Source organism: Pecten maximus, chromosome 7, assembly GCF_902652985.1.
Source record: "Pecten maximus chromosome 7, xPecMax1.1, whole genome shotgun sequence".
NCBI classification, from domain to species: Eukaryota; Metazoa; Mollusca; class Bivalvia; order Pectinida; family Pectinidae; genus Pecten; species Pecten maximus.
Genome location: NC_047021.1, coordinates 41,218,905 through 41,241,719, shown reverse-complemented (window position 1 = coordinate 41,241,719; position 22,815 = coordinate 41,218,905). Strand labels below are relative to the sequence as shown.

The 22,815-nt window shown below is 36.8% G+C and overlaps 1 protein-coding gene across 1 annotated transcript in view; it reads right to left on the bottom strand.

The window, feature by feature from the left end:
* LOC117330854 (calcium/calmodulin-dependent protein kinase type 1-like) overlaps window positions 1-22,815 on the bottom strand; it is an 81,509-nt gene that overhangs the window by 32,385 nt on the left and 26,309 nt on the right. Inside the window, exon 2 of the mRNA XM_033889383.1 lies at window positions 18,220-18,351. Within this exon, the coding sequence (XP_033745274.1) occupies window positions 18,220-18,351 (132 nt within the window). The remainder of the gene's footprint in view (window positions 1-18,219; window positions 18,352-22,815) is intronic.

Here is a 22,815-nt window from a genome sequence, read left to right as displayed (position 1 = left end):
GCATGTGAGCTGTTGTTACCTATTTCTAGTTTTGAAGAGGATTGAGAACAAAATCTGTGTGTTGATACCTACGTAATATAAGCAAAAATTGAAACTATGGTTACAGAACTACACCAATCAGAAGCATGCTGTGGGCAGTTACTGTTGATTAATTTTTGAGTCTTTTTACCTTCATAATTAGACTTAATTTAGTATGAAACTTTATATTTTGTATAACTTGTATCAATTTACAGCGGGAGTCCCAGGAACTTACTGAACTAGATGTTGAAGATTTTTTTTCCCAAAAAGTTGTACAATTTTTTGTTGTATCACTAGTACTGACAGGGATTCATTGTAGGAAAGACAGGCCGGCTTTGCAGCTTTCAAAGTGTCCTCTGATGGTTGAAATTCATTGCATGCACAGCCTGTGTTCTGCTTAGCAGACATCAGTGCACATATAGTGTTGGTTTCATCAGTACCAACAGCCATTCACAATCTCCCCCCCCCCCCCCCCCCCCCCCCCCCCCCCAAATAATTTTTTTACAGTTAACACTCGGCGAAGCCTGATGCAAAAACTTAAAAAATATTACATCTGTATTAAAATATCCCTGTCTACCTTGATCAGGAGAGAGATTAAATCAACATTAAGTGCCTATGTATTGCCATGTTTTAAAGCAATTGGTTCACAAAAAAAAAAAAAAAATTATGACAAAAATGCTGCATGGATAAACAACATCAAAGCTTCACACTTTATGACAGAAGCAACAAAAAGCCAAACAAGTAATAACGGACCAAAAGAAAATTAATATCATCGTAAAATGCTTGCCGACAGCTTGAGGCATCAATATGAAGCAGATTAACACAGATTGACATTTAAACCGACCATCAATATACTTAATTTCTGGTTTGTTCATGCCTATCTTGTCAATATAGGGTCTACACAAAATCTGGCTAATATCCACAGCAGTGAGTTTGACAATCTTGTAATTTTACTTTCCAAGAGAGCTCTACTGAAATATTTATACTTGTTTATGTTTCCATCTGCTATAATTTTCAGCGATGAAATTTTAACAGTATATTTTTTGGAACAAACTAAAGCGTTTTATTTTGTGTAATCTGTCTCCATAGAAACAGGGCAACAAATTAATTGTTCATATCTCTGAAAGTTTATCATGATGCAAAAATAAAATCTGAAAGACTAAGGGACTAAAAGGAAAATGAATAGTAAACTTGGGAGAACCTTACTTCTCTGTGTGAATAGTAAACTGGGAAAACCTTACTTCTCTGTGTGAATAGTAAACTGGGAGAACCTTACTTCTCTGTGTGAATAGTAAACTGGGAAAACCTTACTTCTCTGTGTGAATAGTAAACTGGGAAAATCTTACTTCTCTGTGTGAATAGTAAACTGGGAGAACCTTACTTCTCTGTGTGAATAGTAAACTGGGAAAACCTTACTTCTCTGTGTGAATAGTAAACTAGGAGAACCTTACTTCTCTGTGTGAATAGTAAACTAGGAGAACCTTACTTCTCTGTGTGAATAGTAAACTAGGAGAACCTTACTTCTCTGTGTGAATAGTAAACTGGGAAAACCTTACTTCTCTGTGTGAATAGTAAACTAGGAGAACCTTACTTCTCTGTGTGAATAGTAAACTAGGAGAACCTTACTTCTCTGTGTGAATAGTAAACAAGGAGAACCTTACTTCTCTGTGTGAATAGTAAACTAGGAAAACCTTACTTCTCTGTGTAAATAGTAAACTAGGAGAACCTTACTTCTCTGTGTCAATAATAAACTTGGAGAACCTTACTTCTCTGTGTGAATAGTAAACTAGGAAAACCTTACTTCTCTGTGTAAATAGTAAACTAGGAGAACCTTACTTCTCTGTGTAAATAGTAAACTAGGAGAACCTTACTTCTCTGTGTAAATAGTAAACTAGGAGAACCTTACTTCTCTGTGTCAATAATAAACTTGGAGAACCTTACTTCTCTGTGTGAATAGTAAACTGGGAGAACCTTACTTCTCTGTGTCAATAGTAAACTGGGAAAACCTTACTTCTCTGTGTCAATAGTAAACTGGGAAAACCTTACTTCTCTGTGTCAATAGTAAACTGGGAGAACCTTACTTCTCTGTGTCAATAGTAAACTGGGAAAACCTTACTTCTCTGTGTGAATAGTAAACTGGGAGAACCTTACTTCTCTGTGTGAATAGTAAACTGGGAAAACCTTACTTCTCTGTGTGAATAGTAAACTAGGAGAACCATACTTCTCTGTGTGAATAGTAAACAAGGAGAACCTAACTTCTCTGTGTGAATAGTAAACTGGGAAAACCTTACTTCTCTGTGTGAATAGTAAACTGGGAGAACCTTACTTCTCTGTGTGAATAGTAAACTAGGAGAACCTTACTTCTCTGTGTGAATAATAAACTTGGAGAACCTTACTTCTCTGTGTCAATAGTAAACTGGGAAAACCTTACTTCTCTGTGTGAATAGTAAACTAGGAGAACCTTACTTCTATGTGTGAATAGTAAACTAGGAGAACCTTACTTCTCTGTGTGAATAGTAAACTAGGAAAACCTTACTTCTCTGTGTAAATAGTAAACTAGGAGAACCTTACTTCTCTGTGTAAATAGTAAACTAGGAGAACCTTACTTCTCTGTGTGAATAGTAAACTAGGAGAACCTTACTTCTCTGTGTGAATAGTAAACTGGGAAAACCTTACTTCTCTGTGTGAATAGTAAACTAGGAGAACCTTACTTCTCTGTGTGAATAGTAAACTAGGAGAACCTTACTTCTATGTGTGAATAGTAAACTAGGAGAACCTTACTTCTCTGTGTCAATAATAAACTTGGAGAACCTTACTTCTCTGTGTCAATAGTAAACTGGGAAAACCTTACTTCTCTGTGTGAATAGTAAACAAGGAGAACTTTACTTCTCTGTGTGAATAGTAAACTGGGAAAACCTTACTTCTCTGTGTGAATAGTAAACTAGGAGAACCTTACTTCTCTGTGTGAATAGTAAACTAGGAGAACCTTACTTCTATGTGTGAATAGTAAACTAGGAGAACCTTACTTCTCTGTGTCAATAATAAACTTGGAGAACCTTACTTCTCTGTGTCAATAGTAAACTGGGAAAACCTTACTTCTCTGTGTGAATAGTAAACTGGGAGAACCTTACTTCTCTGTGTCAATAGTAAACTGGGAAAACCTTACTTCTCTGTGTGAATAGTAAACTGGGAAAACCTTACTTCTCTGTGTGAATAGTAAACTGGGAGAACCTTACTTCTCTGTGTGAATAGTAAACTGGGAGAACCTTACTTCTCTGTGTAAATAGTAAACTAGGAGAACCTTACTTCTCTGTGTAAATAGTAAACTTGGAGAACCTTACATCTCTGTGTGAATAGTAAACTTGGAGAACCTTACTTCTCTGTGTGAATAGTAAACTAGGAGAACCTTACTTCTCTGTGTGAATAGTAAACTTGGAGAACCTTACTTCTCTGTGTGAATAGTAAACTAGGAAAACCTTACTTCTCTGTGTCAATAATAAACTTGGAGAACCTTACTTCTCTGTGTGAATTGTGAACTGGGAAAACCTTACTTCTCTGTGTGAATAGTAAACTTGGAGAACCTTACTTCTCTGTGTGAATAGTAAACTGGGAAAACCTTACTTCTCTGTGTGAATAGTAAACTGGGAGAACCTTACTTCTCTGTGTGAATAGTAAACTAGGAGAACCTTACTTCTCTGTGTCAATAGTAAACTTGGAGAACCTTACTTCTCTGTGTGAATAGTAAACTGGGAGAACCTTACTTCTCTGTGTAAATAGTAAACTAGGAGAACCTTACTTCTCTGTGTAAATAGTAAACTTGGAGAACCTTACTTCTCTGTGTGAATAGTAAACTTGGAGAACCTTACTTCTCTGTGTGAATAGTAAACTAGGAGAACCTTACTTCTCTGTGTGAATAGTAAACTTGGAGAACCTTACTTCTCTGTGTGAATAGTAAACTAGGAAAACCTTACTTCTCTGTGTCAATAATAAACTTGGAGAACCTTACTTCTCTGTGTGAATTGTGAACTGGGAAAACCTTACTTCTCTGTGTGAATAGTAAACTAGGAGAACCTTACTTCTCTGTGTCAATAGTAAACTTGGAGAACCTTACTTCTCTGTGTGAATAGTAAACTGGGAGAACCTTACTTCTCTGTGTCAATAGTAAACTTGGAGAACCTTACTTCTCTGTGTCAATAGTAAACTAGGAGAACCTTACTTCTGTGTAAATAGTAAACTTGGAAAACCTTACTTCTCTGTGTAAATAGTAAACTAGGAGAACCTTACTTCTCTGTGTCAATAGTAAACTGGGAAAACCTTACTTCTCTGTGTGAATAGTAAACTTGGAGAACCTTACTTCTCTGTGTGAATAGTAAACTAGGAGAACCGTAACCTTTCTGTGTGAATTGTGAACTATGTCTTTGAGTGCACCATTGTGGTGAAAGGAAACCCCTTGATTTTTAACAAATGCAAATTAGAGCATCTAACACTTCATTTTATTGTGTGAAAATTAAATTCTCCTCGTTAAGCACAAAAAAAAAAGATATTCTCACCTCAACATATCCTTAAAATGATTCTACTTCTTATAATCTAGTTACATCTTCAGATCTGAACCAGTCCTTCAAGGATAACATTCTTTTATTGCAAAGTCATAAATGAATGATACCCAAATCAGGATATATTCATGGAGACTTTTTAACCTGTGTTCCATCACCTGGCGTGTAAACCCATCAGCTTATTTCCTCATTCCTAACACATACTGTAATATTGTTTCACCTATTTTCCAAATGAATGCAGTCTTTTCGTACTTTATAACCTAGAAATAGTTCCTAAAATAACAACAGTATGGGAGATACCAGGTTTTGTTAAAAGACGAAGAACATGAATTTCCCCGTCTGGAAGCATTAATTTACAATTCCCATCTCAAGACCTTCCTCGGGAGGGTCTAACTAAGAGAATTTTCTTTTAAATTTCACGGGAGCTTTACAACATACCTTATAAGTATGAATGAACAATAATGACCAGTCTGTACACAGAGGCATTGATTTCCAGCCAGAGGAGCGTATGGGACAGTTTCTCCTCCCTTCCCCTTCATCAAATGTTGTTATGTTGCCTGGTTGATAATTAAACCTTATCTAATTTTCACTACCAGTCTGTTGAGGCTGCACCAAGGACATCTGTCAGAAACAATCCGCGGCCTCTGGCTTTTTCACGCACCTCATTCAATTTTTAGAAGACTCTATATATGATACAAATCAAACAGAAACATATTGTTGGACTGAAGTTGAGCTGTCGCATTTTGTTTCTATCAATATAGGTTAAAAATTGTCAGTATAAGTTGACAGTACTTTCGGTATTAGCATATAACTTAATAACCAGAAATACAATAATCACAGCGCAATCTTTCTGAGAACCACATTATCCAAGATGGTGTTGGTTGAAACACAGTCTAAATCGAGAGCAATTTTCTCGATGTCTATACTCCCAGGCTAATATATAGATTCAGATCGAAAATAAACCAGACAGGGTATCCTTATTAGAATTCTAAGAAACCAAATGTTCTTGGTTCTTATATAGATCAGTAGTTCCTATGACACACTGGAACCATTTAACTGACACCAGTTCTAATCAAAGTACTGAAAGTACTGAGGGAGGCGTTAATCAGATGAAAAGGTGATATTTGAAATAAAGCAAGAAGAATGATTAAACTGATATCAACATGATTGTTGATAGATACATTCAAGAGTGAGGTTTTAAGTACTTAAACGTTTCTTCTCAAGAGTTTAAAGCCAATTAGATGAAATGGTTTTCAATCCTGATGGACACACAGTGTAATGGTTTAACTGTCTTGATGTAAACAATGGTTTTAACCATATTGAAGTTTCAAACAAACTTCTACTAGAGTATTTAAACATATCCACTTAAGTGTTTAAAGTCAATACTTTTAGTTAGGTTGTTTAACATTTCTACTAATTGTTTAAACAAGCTTCACTTAAATAGTTAAACATTTCTACTTAAGTGTTTCAAACAAATTTCTGTTTTAGTAGTTAACATTCATAGTTAGGTGTTTAAACCGTCCTGATGAACATAATGCTTTTAACCATCCTGATGACGGTCTTAACTGTCCAATTAAGTTTCAAACTTCCACTTGTCCAGTTCACAGAGACTAGTACTATTGAATTGCATTATCAAAGACTAATTATTATACTGATCTACAAACAACTGTCAATTATACGGTTGTGTATTAGAATAGTATTGTTATTCACATGGTTCTATTAATATTGTTTAACATGACAGGTTCAATTTTTATTAAACATTTACAATGTATTTTTACATTTAAGAATTAATCTGTACACTTAAGTATACATGTAATTCAATTAGAAACAGAACTAACAAGAACACATATAATTGTTGATATGTTGAATTCATGACAGCACCTAGTCATTATAAGTTAAAACTTTTGAGTATGAATTAAATGAACAATGGAATTACCAAATACAAACAATGTTCTTTCAACGAAAAAATAGAGCTATACAATTATAATTATGATGAGTTATATTGTGTTTTTTGTATTATGAGCCACCTGTCAAAGGATCATATACATACTGTATTATAATAACATTGTCAGCATAAATGTGTGTGTGTATATATATATGTGTATGTTTCATCTCTACAATGTAAGAAGTTTTACAGTTTTGAACAATACCTTTGACAGACACATTGTACGCTGAATGTCTGCATACATAACAGGAGTTAGCTAAAACATTTTTGTCCATTTATTAGCCCACCATCGTAAGATTATTTATCTAACAATCACTTTTTGTGACGTTGGTCCTCCCTTGCCCCCTGTGATAAATATTGTAAACAGAGCGCATGCTTAATTAAATTTAAATCACTGCCTCCGCTAGGGATCGAAGCCGGGCCTCTAGCTTTATACTAGTCTTACACTCAACCAATTTGGCTAAAGAGAAGATCTCTCTAGCTGAGCGGTATATTGCGGCTAGTATTAATACCAGGGTTACAATATAAACAATTTCACAGCAATATTAATATTTATTGAAGATATTAATGATATATATATATATATATATAAATATATACTTCAAAAAATAGTATATGGTATGCAATTGGTAAACATTTTGATTATCTAAAATTATTTTTTATTTTATCAATTAGCCCAATTTTACTCTGGCCCTGTCACCAACGGAATCGGAGCGCAATGGACCAAAAAGACCACATATGCTTTATTGTGTTTTTCTTCTTACTTAGTTTAAATTAAAAAAACTAAGCTTATCATTTCCCAAAACCTGTGTGAATTATATTAAATTCAACAAGAGATCCCATAGGGATCTTGGCGCCCACCATTGAATGATCTTCATAGGTTCCATGTCAGATTGATCTTTTCTCTACTTTTCCCTTCTTCTAAGTCTTACTAATCTGTGTAAATTCAGAAACAGCCCTCTATAGCTAGTACTTTTCAAACAAGGGGAAGCTATATATAAAATTTAAGATTTAGCGATAATGGCTGTCTGTCGACCATGTTGTTTTTGGATTGGTCCCAATATGCAAAACTAGGCACTGAGGGGAACCTACATATGAAATTTGAGAAAGATCCCTTCAGTGCTTTCTGAGAAATAGCGATAACAAACTTCAATTGTCAAAATCCAAGATGGCTGCCTGTCGGCCATGTTGTTTTCTGATTAGTTTCAAAATGCAATATGCATAACTAGGCACCAAAGGGAACCTACATATGAAATTTGAGAAAGATCCCTTCAGTATACTTTCTGAGAAATAGCGATAACAAACTTCAATTGTCAAAATCCAAGATGGCTGCCTGTCGGCCATGTTGTTTTCTGATTAGTTTCAAAATGCAATATGCATAACTAGGCACCAAAGGGAACCTACATATGAAATTTGAGAAAGATCCCTTCAGTACTTTCTGAGAAATAGCGATAACAAACTTCAATTGTCAATATCCAAGATGGCTACCTGTCAGCCATGTTGTTTTCTGATTGGTCTCAAAATGCAATATGCATAACAAGGCACTGAGGGGAACCTACATATGAAATTTGAGAAAGATCCCTTCAGTACTTTCTGAGAAATAGCGATAACAAACTTCAATTGTCAAAATCCAAGATGGCTGCCTGTCGGCCACGTTGTTTTCCCGATTGGTCTCAAAATGCAATATGCATAACTAGGCACCAAGGGGAACCTACATATGAAATTTGAGAAAGATCCCTTCAGTACTTTCTGAGGATTAACGATAACAAGAATTGTTTACGGACGGACGGAGGGACGGACGACGGACCACGGACGCAGGGCGATTTGAATAGCCCACCATCTGATGATGGTGGGCTAAAAATTCATTATTTATAAATGTATACGGACGAAATAAAACACCTAGATGGGACTAAATGGGTGTTCTTGGGTAAATAGATATATGATTTATCCATATATGTAAGGTAGGTGTTATGTCACATCTGATTTTATTGTATTTGCACCAAATTCTTAGAGACACTAAACGGTGTCGGATATAATTCCACGTTTTCATATAGTAGCGCGCTCCGGCCCTACACCAGACATGGTGACAGGGCCAGAGAAAACTCAGACTATTTATCAATATAACACAAAAGTTTCACAGCTTTGTGTACATTACATAAAATAATTTGAAAATGTTACATTTATAGCTGAAGATTAAGACAAGCTGGTTAAATCATCAGTTGTAAAAATTGTCATGAAATGCCTTTCCAGTTGGGGTACTCCCTAATGATGGACCATTTAGATTTGAAAATGTCCCAATCGTAATTAGTTATAAGAACTGAATGTAGATGTCTATGGCAGGAGTATTTATTATTAATACTTTAACCAACTGCAGTTAATATTATTCCAAAAATTCCACATTCTGTATATTCTTTGAGAGGGAAGAGTGCAGTAAACATCACGAATGTCGGAATGACCACTACGACTAACAGATACGATAGTTTTGTTAGCTTTATAAGATAAACGATCGGATTTCAGCATACTATCACTGATCCATGATACATGTTTTTTTATGAAATATTAGCTGCGATAACGTAGATCTGGACGACAATAGGTCTGTCTCAGAGCAGTGTAGGAAGGGTATGACTTCGTTCTAATGATGCAGTCTGATCAGGCTCTGAATCACTTACGTTAATCGTAAACAAAGTAATTAAAGAAAAAATAAGGTAAACATATGAACAAACAGATTAACAACTTGCCTTTAATTCGTGTTGATAAATACTCTAGTGACAAACATCAAACTACAGAGTTTCGGATGAAGCCCGTATCCAAAAGGCGCTCCCATTTTGACCGATTGATCATGTGATCAGACGTGAACAGACGGATCACGTGATCGTTGATTTTAATTACATATTTTGATACAAAAATATGAAATATGACATCTAAAGAGACAATTAAATCTTTTGTAAGTTATTGATTTCTGATTTCGACTTTTCAACACACACAACAAAAATGAGACATATGGATACGAAACTACAAGTAAAGCTAGGATAGATGTTTACATAGAAAATAGCGGTAAAGTTGCGACATCATTTTAGTAAGTGATTGAAACAACTGAACAAAATAACTGTTTTGTCGAGTTTTTTACGTCAGATTTTAATGTTTTTTTTCTTGCAAATACCGGTATTTTGTGAAACGAATGTCGGTACGGTTCTTGTACCGAGTACACAGAAGCCCACTTATTTGCATATCGCTTATTTGCATATCCCGCTTATTTGCATAAAATTATCATGTCCCGATTTTTCTCTTCTTTATCTTTGTATTTTAATCCCGTGTATTTGCATCGACTAAAACACAGACTCCCGCTTATATGCATATAAAAATTCCAAAAAATCGAAAATTTTTAATTGATTTTAGGGTATTTTTGTGATTTTCCCGTAATAAAAGTTTTATGAAAAGTGTTTGAACTTGCATATTGATTTGACAACAAACAAGAAAATCTGATTTTCAAAACTACAAATCCAAATTCATTTTATCTCTAGATGAGAAATAAAATATATTTTTATTACACAACATGATTAAAATACCAATATTTTGCCAGATTTAAAATATTTTGAAGACACTAATTATAATTCCATCTGCATTTCCATGATTGAATACCTATAGGAATAGTATACAATATATTTGTACATTTACAATGTGGTGTCTCTCACACCCTTAATTACTACAACATAATTAAAATGACATTAATACAAGATCTCTAAATCAAACTTTATTGATATTACAGTAATCACCACACACGTCATTCCTCCTGACAAAATCTTAATATGTATTTCAATTCAAATATCTCACACTGTGGTATATTCCCCTTTGCCACATTTCATTATTCCAACCCATGTCCATTCATTGCAATTTTCGTTTACTAATGCTTTTTCACAAGATTTCCTGAGATTTCAGTAGCGGCCAGTTATGAATTTCACTGTCTTTGCCGCTAAAATATTAGAAATACCAAAAGTAACAGAAGACAATGGGCTGAAAATGTTGCCCTAGAGAGGAGGTTTCCCATGCGACTTATAAAAATTCTAACAATTCAAGATGTCATCAACTTCTGACTGGCCAAATATACGTTGCTCGTGGCTGGAATAGCATGAATGTTTTAGAATTTTACATTCGGTAGGGGACTGTAATTCATACGGGGGGAGTTGACACGGCTAATACCAACTCTAATTTTACATTTCTGTCTGCCATCCATTCCAACTGACTTCTATAACAGTGAAGAAGACCGTTTGGACATTTAAAATAGACAGTAAAGAAGCAGAATTACAGTCATCTGAAAGATTGCTGAGGGCAATGATTTCACATCGAAGAGCCTTGAAGATTCATACTTTCAAGAGCTCAAATAAAATCAATTGCTTTTGTTTGTGACAAAATTCTTACCATCCATATAAATATTCCAAGAATTTCACTCATCATTATCCTTCAAGTATAGCCAAAGTCCATCATTGTTGATTTCCTACTAACCCATTATCATCCACAAAGTCCATCATCGTTGATTTCCTACTAACCCATTATCATCCACAAAGTCCATCATTGTTGATTTCCTACTAACCCATTATCATCCACAAAGTCCATCATTGTTGATTTCCCAACCAATTAATTATCATCAACAATGTCCATGGGTTTTTTCCCAACCCATAATTTTCTATTTTTTCCTCCACAAAGTCCATAATTTTCTATTTTATCATCCACAAAGTCTATAATTTTCTATTTTATCAGCCACAAAGTCCATAATTTTCTATTTTATCAGCCACAAAGTCCATCATTGTTGATTTCTTAATCCACTCATCATCTCTGGACTCCATCATCCATAACTATAGTCTTGTCATAGCTCTCCAACCATCCAGGAAGTCTTCTTGATCCTTTTTACCAAAATTAAGCTCAATAAAAGAAGCCCAGTTGAGATGTTGGTCTGTTAAAAGCCAGTGATATGGAGAAATGTCACTTGTCACGGTATCTGCTGGGGACTGTATCTGTCAGAGACTTTGATAATGGAGACAGAAACGAGCATCAAACTTAAAACGCCAGATAACAGACATCCTGACATGTAGCACTAATCACAATGAAATTTCAAACTCTCACCAAAAGGAAACTTGTCTTTTATTTTAATACCACAAAACCGTCCCTCTTGACTATTTGATAACAAATGTACTACAGACCAGGAAATCTGATCGAACAGGCACAAACCACTACCCCAGGGTAACCACAAACTAGGGACCAGGGTAACCACTAACTAGGGACCAGGGTAACACTAACCTAACTAGGGACCAAGGTAACCACTAACTAGGGACCAGGGTAACCACTAACTAAGGACCCGGGTAACCACTAACTAAGGACCAGGGTAACACTAACTTGGGACCAGGGTAACCACTAACTAGGGACCAGGCCTAGGGTAACACTTACCTAACTAGGGACAAGGGTAATACTAACCTAACTAGGGACAAGGGTAACACTAACCTAACCAGGGACCAGGGTAACCACTTACTAGGTAGGGACCAGGGTAACCAATAACTAGGGACCAGGGTAACAACAAACTAGGGACCAGGGTAACCACTAACTAGGGCCAGGGTAACCACTCACTAGGGACCAGGGTAACCACTAACTAGGGACCAGGGTAACCACTAACTAAGGACCAGGGTAACACTAACTAGGGACCAGGGTAACACTAACTAGGGACCAGGGTAACCACTAACTAGGGACCAAGAAAACGACTAACTTCAGACCAGGGTAACAACTTACTAGGAAGCAGGGTATCCACTATCTAGGGACCAGCTGCAGGGTAATGACTAAGGACAAGGGCAACAGCTAACTAGGAACCAGTGTTACAGCAACCAGAAAAACAGCAGCTAACTAGGAACTAGGGTTACAGCAACCAGAAAAACAGTAGCTAACTAGGAACCAGGGTTACAGCAACCAGAAAACAGCAGCTAACTAGGAACCAGGGTTACAGCAACCAGAAAACAGCAGCTAACTAGGAACCAGGGTTACAGCAACCAGAAAAACAGTAGTTAACTAGGAACCAGGGTTACAGCAACCAGAAAACAGCAGCTAACTAGGAACCAGGGTTACAGCAACCAGAAAAACAGTAGCTAACTAGGAACCAGGGTTACAGCAACCAGAAAACAGCAGCTAACTAGGAACCAGGGTTACAGCAACCAGAAAACAGCAACTAACTAGGAACCAGGGTTACAGCAACCAGAAAAACAGCAGCTAACTAGGAACCAGGGTTACAGCAACCAGAAAACAGCAGCTAACTAGGAACCAAGGTTACAGCAACCAGAAAACAGCAACTAACTAGGAACCAGGGTTACAGCAACCAGAAAACAGCAGCTAACTAGGAACCAGAGTTACAGAAACCAGAAAAACAGTAGCTAACTAGAACCAGGGTTACAGCAACCAGAAAACAGCAGCTAACTAGGAACCAGGGTTACAGCAACCAGAAAAACAGTAGTTAACTACGAACCAGGGTTACAGCAACCAGAAAACAGCAGCTAACTAGGAACCAGGGTTACAGCAACCAGAAAAACAGTAGTTAACTAGGAACCAGGGTTACAGCAACCAGAAAAACAGTAGTTAACTAGGAACCAGGGTTACAGCAACCAGAAAAACAGTAGTTAACTAGGAACCAGGGTTACAGCAACCAGAAAAACAGTAGTTAACTAGGAACCAGGGTTACAGCAACCAGAAAAAACAGTAGTTAACTAGGAACCAGGGTTACAGCAACCAGAACAAGAGGCCCAAAGGGCCTTAACGGTCACCTGAGATTTGAAATATTTCGGCCAACTAAATTGACCCTTTTTGGCCCCACCCATCAGTCCTAATGGGGTCAGTCTATGAAGAGTATTTGATTCTAACATATACAGTATACATATGTAGTAGATAAGAAGATTTTTGAAATTTCAGTCAATTTGACCCTTTTTGGCCCCGCCCACCAGCCCCTGGGGGTCAACTAGGGCCAACATGTACATAACATCAAACTGTAATCCCATGAGGATAATTTGAACCAAGTTAGAATGAATTCCAATACAAATCCAACAAATAATAGTCAAAAATGTGATTTCCCTATATAAACTATAGTAAAGTTTACCCCCTCCCCAGGGGCAAACGTGAGACCCCAGGGTCATGAAATTCACAATTTTGGTAAAGCACCTTAAGACCCTTCCATCTATGAAGAGTATTTGATTCTACCATATCTGAGAGTAGGGAAGAAGATTTTTGAAATTTTAGTCAATTTGACCCTTTTTGGCCCCGGCCACCAGCCCCTGGGGGTCAACCAGGGCCAACATGTACATACCATCAAAGTGTCATCCCATGCTGATAATTTGATACAAGTTAGAATGAATTCAAATACAAATCCAACAAATAATAGTCAAAAATGTGATTTCCCTATATAAACTATAGTAAAGTTTACCCCCCTCCCCAGGGGCAAACGTGAGACCCCAGGGTCATGAAATTCACAATTTTGGTAAAGCACCTTAAGACCCCTTCATCTATGCAGAGTATTTGATTCTAACATATCTGAGAGTATAGAGAAAGATTTTTGAAATTTCAGTCAATTTGACCCTTTTTGGCCCCGCCCACCAGCCCCTGGGGGTCAACCAGGGCCAACATGTACATAACATCAAACTGTAATCCAATGCTGATAATTTGAACCAAGTTAGAATGAATTCCAATACAAATCCAACAAATAATAGTCAAAAATGTGATTTCCCTATATAAACTATACTAAAGTTTACCCCCTCCCCAGGGGCAAACATGAGACCCCAGGGTCATGAAATTCACAATTTTGGTAAAGCACCTGAAGAGCCTTCCATCTATGAAGAGTATTTGATTCTAACATATATATCTGAGAGTAGAGAAGAAGATTTTTGAAATTTCAGTCAATTTGACCCTTTTTGGCCCCGCCCACCAGCCCCTGGGGGTCAACCAGGGCCAACATGTACATAACATCAAACTGTCATCCCATGCTGATAATTTGATACAAGTTAGAATGAATTCCAATAGAAATCCAACAAATAATAGTCAAAAATGTGATTTCCCTATATAAACTATAGTAAAGTTTACCCCCTCCCCAGGGGCAAACGTGAGACCCCAGGGTCATGAAATTCACAATTTTGGTAAAGCACCTTAAGACCCTTCCATCTATGAAGAGTATTTGATTCTACCATATCTGAGAGTAGAGAAGAAGATTTTTGAAGTTTTAGTCAATTTGACCCTTTTTGGCCCCACCCCTCAGGCCCCTGGGGGCTGGGGACCATATAATTCACAATTTTGGTTGACCTTCAGCCATAGAAACTTTCTGCCAAATTTCATTGAATTTTGTAAAGTGGTTTTGGAGAAGAAGTCGAAAATGTAAAAAGTTTACGGACGCACGACGGACGACGGACGACGGACGACGACGGACAAAAGGCGATTAGAATAGGTCACTTGAGACTTCGTCTCAGGTGACCTAAAAACAGCAGCTAACTAGGAACCAGGGTTACAGCAACCAGAAAACAGCAGCTAACTAGGAACCAGGGTTACAGCAACCAGAAAAACAGTAGCTAACTAGAACCAGGGTTACAGCAACCAGAAAACAGCAGCTAACTAGGAACCAGGGTTACAGCAACCAGAAAAACAGCAGCTAACTAGAATCAGGGTTACAGCAACCAGAAAACAGCAGATAACTAGGAACCAGGGTTACAGCAACCAGAAAAACAGTAGTTAACTAGGAACTAGGGTTACAGCAACCAGAAAAACAGCAGCTAACTAGGAACCAAGGATTACAGCAACCAGAAAAACAGCAGCTAACTAGGAACCAAGGGTTACAGCAACCAGAAAACAGCAGCTAACTAGGAACCAGGATTACAGCAACCAGAAAAGCAGCAGCTAACTAGGAACCAGGGTTACAGCAACCAGAAAAACAGCTAACTCCTCTGAATGTTGGTGGACTAGTGGCTCGAACATCAAGAGGACTCAGACTCTCAGTAGTTTGTTGGTGGTCTATTAGTTTCAAACATCAAATGGACTCGGACTTTCAGTAGCTTTATATATTGGTGGTTTACTGTAACTTTCAAACATCAAAGTGGCTCAGATTAGCCATCAAACATAAGACAGCCTCTAGTTATGTTTTCCACCCACAGCTCCCCAGAGCTACACAAAATATCCAAGAACTGCAAATAAGGAATAAGATTGGCACATTATAGACAAGCAAGCACATTTAGCTCTGTTTTGAACACATCAATATTAACCGAAGCATTCCGAATGAATATCATTTCACAATTTTGTGACTTAATATAGCTATTTTCAATATACATTTAAAAGAGAGGTTAAAACTTCTAGACAAAAAAACCTTCAATGGAACCCAGAAATTTAAGTCTATAGTGGTTTTTTACCCCACACCGCCCAAATCAATCGAGACTTCCATCAGTGGGTTGGAAATTGTACCCTTGAGGGAATTCTTTCATGACAAATGCTGGTGCCAATCGATGCTTCGATAAGAGAGGTACCTAATGTTGGAATAACCTTCTGATCCTTTTGTCAGATCAGCACAAACTGGGGACTGGAACCCTGGGCTAAAGTACCCAGTATATCAACATTTCTAAATGTTTTTAATTTCATATTTCATTATGTTTTGAAGTAGAATGGAACAACTTTGACAAATACAAAATTTCTGCAAAAAAATTCAGATTAAAATTTTCTTTTATTTAAATTTCTAATGTAATTATATTCCTACAATAACAAAATTGAAGAACAATGACCTGCTAAAATTTACAGTATGTAAATGAGTAAGGTCAAAATAAGATCTGGGTTATATGTAGCTTGCTGACATATGACCAACAGAGAAACGACAACATGTTTTGTAGCCAAGTTTTATGTTTGTCATTAGAACTAAGCCATTGTAAGCCATTAATTCATAAGCCTGGCTAATCCAACGGTGACAGGCAGCCCAGCACTGTATCAAACTCAGGTCATCCTTGTATACGACAAGCAACACCGACTGTCCTATCTGGAGGCCTGTCTCAGACAAGCTACATAACGACTCTAATCAATATCAATTATTCAGCCTCGTCTCTGATCGTTCCACCTTCATAGCTCCTTTGGTGCCATCCAATTTCTCGGGAATTCTCTCCACAAAATGGAAACAGTAAATTTCTCATCCAATTATTTCCTAAATCAAAGATTCCTTTTCGTAATTGTGGTTGGTTTTTTTTTTTTGAAATTCTGCAGTTTTTTAACCAGCGAGAAGAATCCTTAATTGAAATTCTGTCAATTACTTTGTTACATTTTTTAAAGTAAATTTTTAATTCTGCATTCCTTACAGGATGTAACAGTCATTGGAAATGACTGAGCTTGATATTTTCTTTAAAATTTAATTAAAATTTATTGTGACCAACTTCAGATAATCATTCGATTCTCAAATGATGACTTTTGATTCTGAAGTATGCCCGGACATGGCAAAAATGCCCTTACCTTTTAAATACATATTTAAGCAAGCTGCAGGCCAAATGACATGTCCCTGGCCATTTCTGTTCAAAGAATTTACTATTTCACATTTTACTTCTGTTCCAAAAATTTACTATTTCACCTTTTTTCTGACAAAGCACTTGTTATCAATTGTGTATGCCTGGTAATTTCAAAGCCTTTGACCCATGTCAATTATGGTTCAGAACAACTGTCAACAAGTATTTTTCTATTGTCCTGTGATTAGCCAATCCTTACTTGGAGCTCATGTGCTGTCCTCATGGATTAAATACGTACAACATCTATTACATATATGGTAAAGATGTCAAAATCATTACACTACTGGTACAATATGATTCCCCAAACTTTATATCTTTTATGTCACTTCTAGACTCCCAAAAATAGCAAGCATCCTTCTCTTTCACAAATCTGAATCCAGACCTTCCTTTAGGTGACACTTCATTTTTGTTGCAAGTTCCCTTATTTTTCTGAGGAAGAAGTTTTTTCAAAGAAAACACTTCAGGGCAATGATATGCTTACTTACTTTAAGTGGCAATATTATTTTTTTCCAAAATACACAGGCTGCACATGCTTAATTTATATATTAGGTCAAAGTGTAATTTCGTCTCGACAGTATGTTTTAGGCACAATCCTATATATAGATTATTTATTACAAGTCCTGGACAAAAACACGAAAACACAACAACCAAAATTTTTTATGACTTGTTACTTAAACTGGAACTGTATTTTATAACACTCAATTTCTTTAAGAAATAGCTGTTTCTATAAATATTTACATTTACACTGCAGCCCCACTATATAGCTTTACCAAGCTCACTTGGAAGTTATGAGTCCATAACTTCCAAATCTTTATTATGACGTCATTATTATAGTGACGTCATAATTGTCACGTCGGCGATAACGAAAGATGGCTGTTGAAAAGGCTGTTCCGTCTTTGACGATAATAAGTTGTTCATTCATTATCAGAGTAAAATTCCTGGATATAGTCTTTCAAATTTGATGTCAAATGTAAATATAAGCATTGAAACATGAAGCGCTAGCGTGCTAGCGCGCTTCATGTTGAATTTGCCTTTGCAATTGTTCAGTTGGCATTCATCAGCCCATAACTTCCAAATGAAAGCAGTTCAATGCTTAAGAGACAGCCGATACTTGATGTTTTCTTATCGATTCCAGTCATCACTGTGATAGGTGGTGTAGCCTTACCTGCGTAGAACTTCAATTTCGTTTTCCAGGGATTCCTCTTTGCCTGCCAGACATCGTCTGTTGATACATTTAATTGCTACAAGTTTTGATTCCAATGTGTCCTGAGCCAGAGAAACTTCAGAGAAAGCACCCCTGAAACAAAGAAAAATGTATTTGTATGATTACTATAGAAACTTCAGAGAAAGCAAGAAAAGAGGCCCAATGGACCTGTATCGCTCACCATTGTTGGGCAGATTACGAAGTGATGACTTTGTTGCCAGATTAGATTCTTGTGAATCTCAAAGCTGATTTCAGGTAATTGGATGCGGAACTCCAATTCATATCCTTTCTTTTTAGTAGCTTGTTTACTGGGTTAATTGCCTTGTCAACAGCCAAGGACATTTTGTGTCAGGTATCATGGTAGTAGCTGGTGACTACCTCACTGAACACCATATGGGAGACCCACCGCATGTCATCCAGAGCAATTAGGGTAAAGTGTCTTGCCCATGGACACAACAACAACAGCACAGACCGGCCCATTTCTCAGCGTCCCGAGAAACACAAACCAATATGGGTAGGGAGTGTCGAACCACAAACCTCGGATCTTCACCTGAGAAAATGTGGCCAGCACTCTAACCAACTGGGCTATCGGCCCCAGTTAGTTACCTTATATCCCAAAAATATTTGAGTATAGTGCTCATTTTCATTTTAGTCAATATATCAACATGTGATTTCAAGGATTTTGTCAGTCACGAGGACAGATTGATGAGGTGAAATTTTGCATTTGTTCTCTTTTTTTCCCTTCCGCAACAGGATTTCAATACAATATTTGAATACCTTAATTATCTAATATGTAATTAATTGTGTTACATGCAAACAAACAAGAAAGTTCATGGACTCAATATCCATGCTTTCCTGACTTTCTATGTAGGTAAACATTTTGAGGTGAGCATTATGAACATGTCTAACATGGAATAAACTATATATCACAAATGTGTCTGAACCCTGAATACATTGATTCCTATTCCTGAGTTTGAAAACTTTCAGAAAATATTTGCCAGGTTTTTCAATGGCAAATAAATTTTTTTTTTTTTTTATATAAATCAAGGGGAGATAACTGTCACTAAGTTTGATGATAATCGGATAATATTTGTTGGAGTCATTGCATGGAAACAGCAGAAATGCCGAATAACGTCTAGCAAAAGTGGCAATCAAACTTGGTAGCCCTTAAAGCATATTTAACTACATTTTGTATATCATCAAGTTTGAAGAAAATCTGTTAACATTTGTTTCAGTTGTTTCACGGAAACGGCAGAAAACAATGTTTTTAGTTAATCAAGGGGCCATAACTCTGTCAAATAAAGTCAGTCAAAAGTGGCAATCCAAATTGACTGAGCCCTTGAGACATTTAACCTTGTTACCAAGTTTGAAGAAAATTTGACAACAACTGTTGCATTTATTACACAAAAATGGCGAAAAACAGACATTTCTAGTTAATAAAAGGGCCATAAATCTGTTAAATAAAGTCTGACAAAAGTGACAATCTCACTTGACTGAGTCCTTAACACATTTAACATTATTGCCAAGTTTGAATAAAACCTGTAAATATTTGATGTAGTTATTGCATGAAAATTTTGTAACCATTCACTTCTGGCATAATATCAAAACCCTGCATGGTGCTGTTTGTTATCTATAAGAAGAATTTTTTAATTCATTTGTTCCCTGCGACCTTGGAAATAGGTCAATATTAGTCACAGTAACCTCTGATGAACTAGGCCAGTATTCAGAAGGTTAAGTCCTGCCTGATGGAAACAGAATGAAATCAATACAAAACCAGAGGGTATAAACATATATATATATATAAACATACAAATGATTTGAATTCTCTTTATATTAGTTTAACATTGACATTTTTAAATGAAAACTGTTAAAATTTTAATTATCAATATAATTAGCTATGACTTTTAACTACACACATACTGCTTTTTTAATATTGCTCATTTAACATTGATAATTGCTATTGGTAAATTTCAATTTCACCTAAAAACATGGACTTGTTTTTGTTAAATTTGTATAGGTAAATGAGGCCTTGGTTGTTTAACCTTGTTGATTTCCCCTGGGTTATGTGGTATATATAAACCACCATTATAGATTACTACCTACAATACATATATATATTATCAAATTGACTGACCAAACATCACATCACAGGTACTATTCCACATTGACAAGCACCAGCTATGTCAACACTCTATTCAAAAGCATGAACAACTTTCGGATTGAATTTCTAACAGTCAGTTAACAATTAGAATGGTTAATATTGAACTGAAACTTGCTGTACTCAACAGTATACTACATACACAGTAATTCTACCAAACTCAGGATCAAACTCATGATATCTAAAATACAGTTCTATAGCTCGGCCATCACCAACCTGTTGTTCTAATATAATATCTAATATAAGTTTTTAAGCCAAAGTTTTGGCCCGGACAACAAATTGTCATTTTCCAGCCATTTTTTTCTGGGAAAAAACCCAGGATTACTGATCGATCACATATCACCACAGTAAGGGTAGAGACACCCTCCAGACCCTCTATAACACAATGGGTACAAACGATCACATATCACCACAGTAAGGGTGGAGACACCCTCCAGACCCTCAATAACACAATGGGTACAAACGATCACATATCACCACAGTAAGGGTGGAGACACCCTCCAGACCCTCTATAACACAATGGGTACAAACGATCACATATCACCACTGTAAGGGTGGCGACACCCTCCAGACCCTCTATCACACAATGGGTACAAACGATCACATATCACCACAGTAAGGGTGGAGACACCCTCCAGACCCTCCATAACACAATGGGTACAAACGATCAAATATCATCACAGTAAGGGTGGAGACACCCTCCAGACCCTCCATAACACAATGGGTACAAACGATCACATATCACCACTGTAAGGGTGGAGACACCCTCCAGACGCTCTATAACACAATGGGTACAAACGATCACATATCACCACAGTAAGGGTGGAGACACCCTCCAGACCCTCCATAACACAATGGGTACAAACGATCACATATCACCACAGTAAGGGTGGAGACACCCTCCAGACCCTCTATAACACAATGGGTACAAACAATCACATATCACCACAGTAAGGGTGGAGACACCCTCCAGACCCTCTATAACACAATGGGTACCAAATCACACTGAACACTGATAGCCATAATTTGAACCACTAATTTGGAATATGATATAGATTCTTCTAAAACACCACAGCAGCTATCTGAAGACTATATTTTACCATCTAACAGCATTGTAAAACGTAATTCTTTATAATTATTAATCATGATGCATGTCATAATTAGGTAGCATGCACCCTTAAGTGAAAATTAAATATAAATTTTAAGACAAGATGTAAAGGCTGCACAAATTGCCACTAGTATTAACTTTGGTCTCTAACAAAATTAAACTCCCTTCAACATTTTATAGATCAGTCATCTATTCAGCCTTATGAAGCCAAATTGATTGAGATAGAACTTATTGTAGCTAAATCCAATTGTGCAAATGATTCAATACAAACAGCATTAAAAGGCTAACTTGTTAGAGAATGACAATATCCTGAAAATCTTTTTTGTCTGTCGACAGATTTAATCTGTGAAGACTTGACAAAACACAAACTGAAGCAAAATCTTGTGTCTGTGGACAGATTTCGGAGACCTGATAAAAACTAACGTACACAAGGACGAAGTAACTCTTTTGTTATCCATTGGTAGAGAAAAGATAATTAAATCCTCGCCATTCTGCAGTTAAGCGATCAATTCTCACCTCCACATTATCAATTATTAAGATATTTAAGCAGTTAATGATCATTTTGCTTGCCATCATCTGCAGTCCTTTTATAAGGTTTCCCAATAGCTAAACCCCAAACAAGGTATCTATGGACAACACTTAAATCCCTTCATCATTGTCCAAGGACTGTATTTGTCATTTTCAGTAACGTTGACATTGACATATGACCTTTCACCTTTTGATTGAAAAACAATTACGTGTACTTCTGATAATAAAGCTGTGTGTGAAGATTGAATTTGATTGGTCCACTGCACTGAACGGAGGGATCTATCCAAGGAACTCAGTTGAATGAGCAAGAACTTATTCTCTTTCAATTAACATCTCTGTCAATTAACCGAGATATTGACCTTTGACCTTTCACACCAAAATTAAAACATGCACCAGTAGGAAACAACTGTGTGAAGTTTGGAGATTATATTTGGCAGACAGCAATTTTCTATTTACATTAACAATGATCTTGACCTTTTGACTGAAAATCCTGTTGTCCCACTATCCAGTCACTACTAATCCTGTTGTCTCAATATCCAGTCACCACTAATCCTGTTGTCCCACTATTCAGCCATCAATCATGTTGTCCCAATATCCAGTCACCACTAATTCTGTTGTCCCACTATCCAGTCACCACTAATCCTGTTGTCCCACTATCCAGTCACCACTAATCCTGTTGTCCCACTATCAAGCCACCACTAATCCTGTTGTCCCACTATCCAGTCACCACTAATCCTGTTGTCCCACTATCAAGCCACCACTA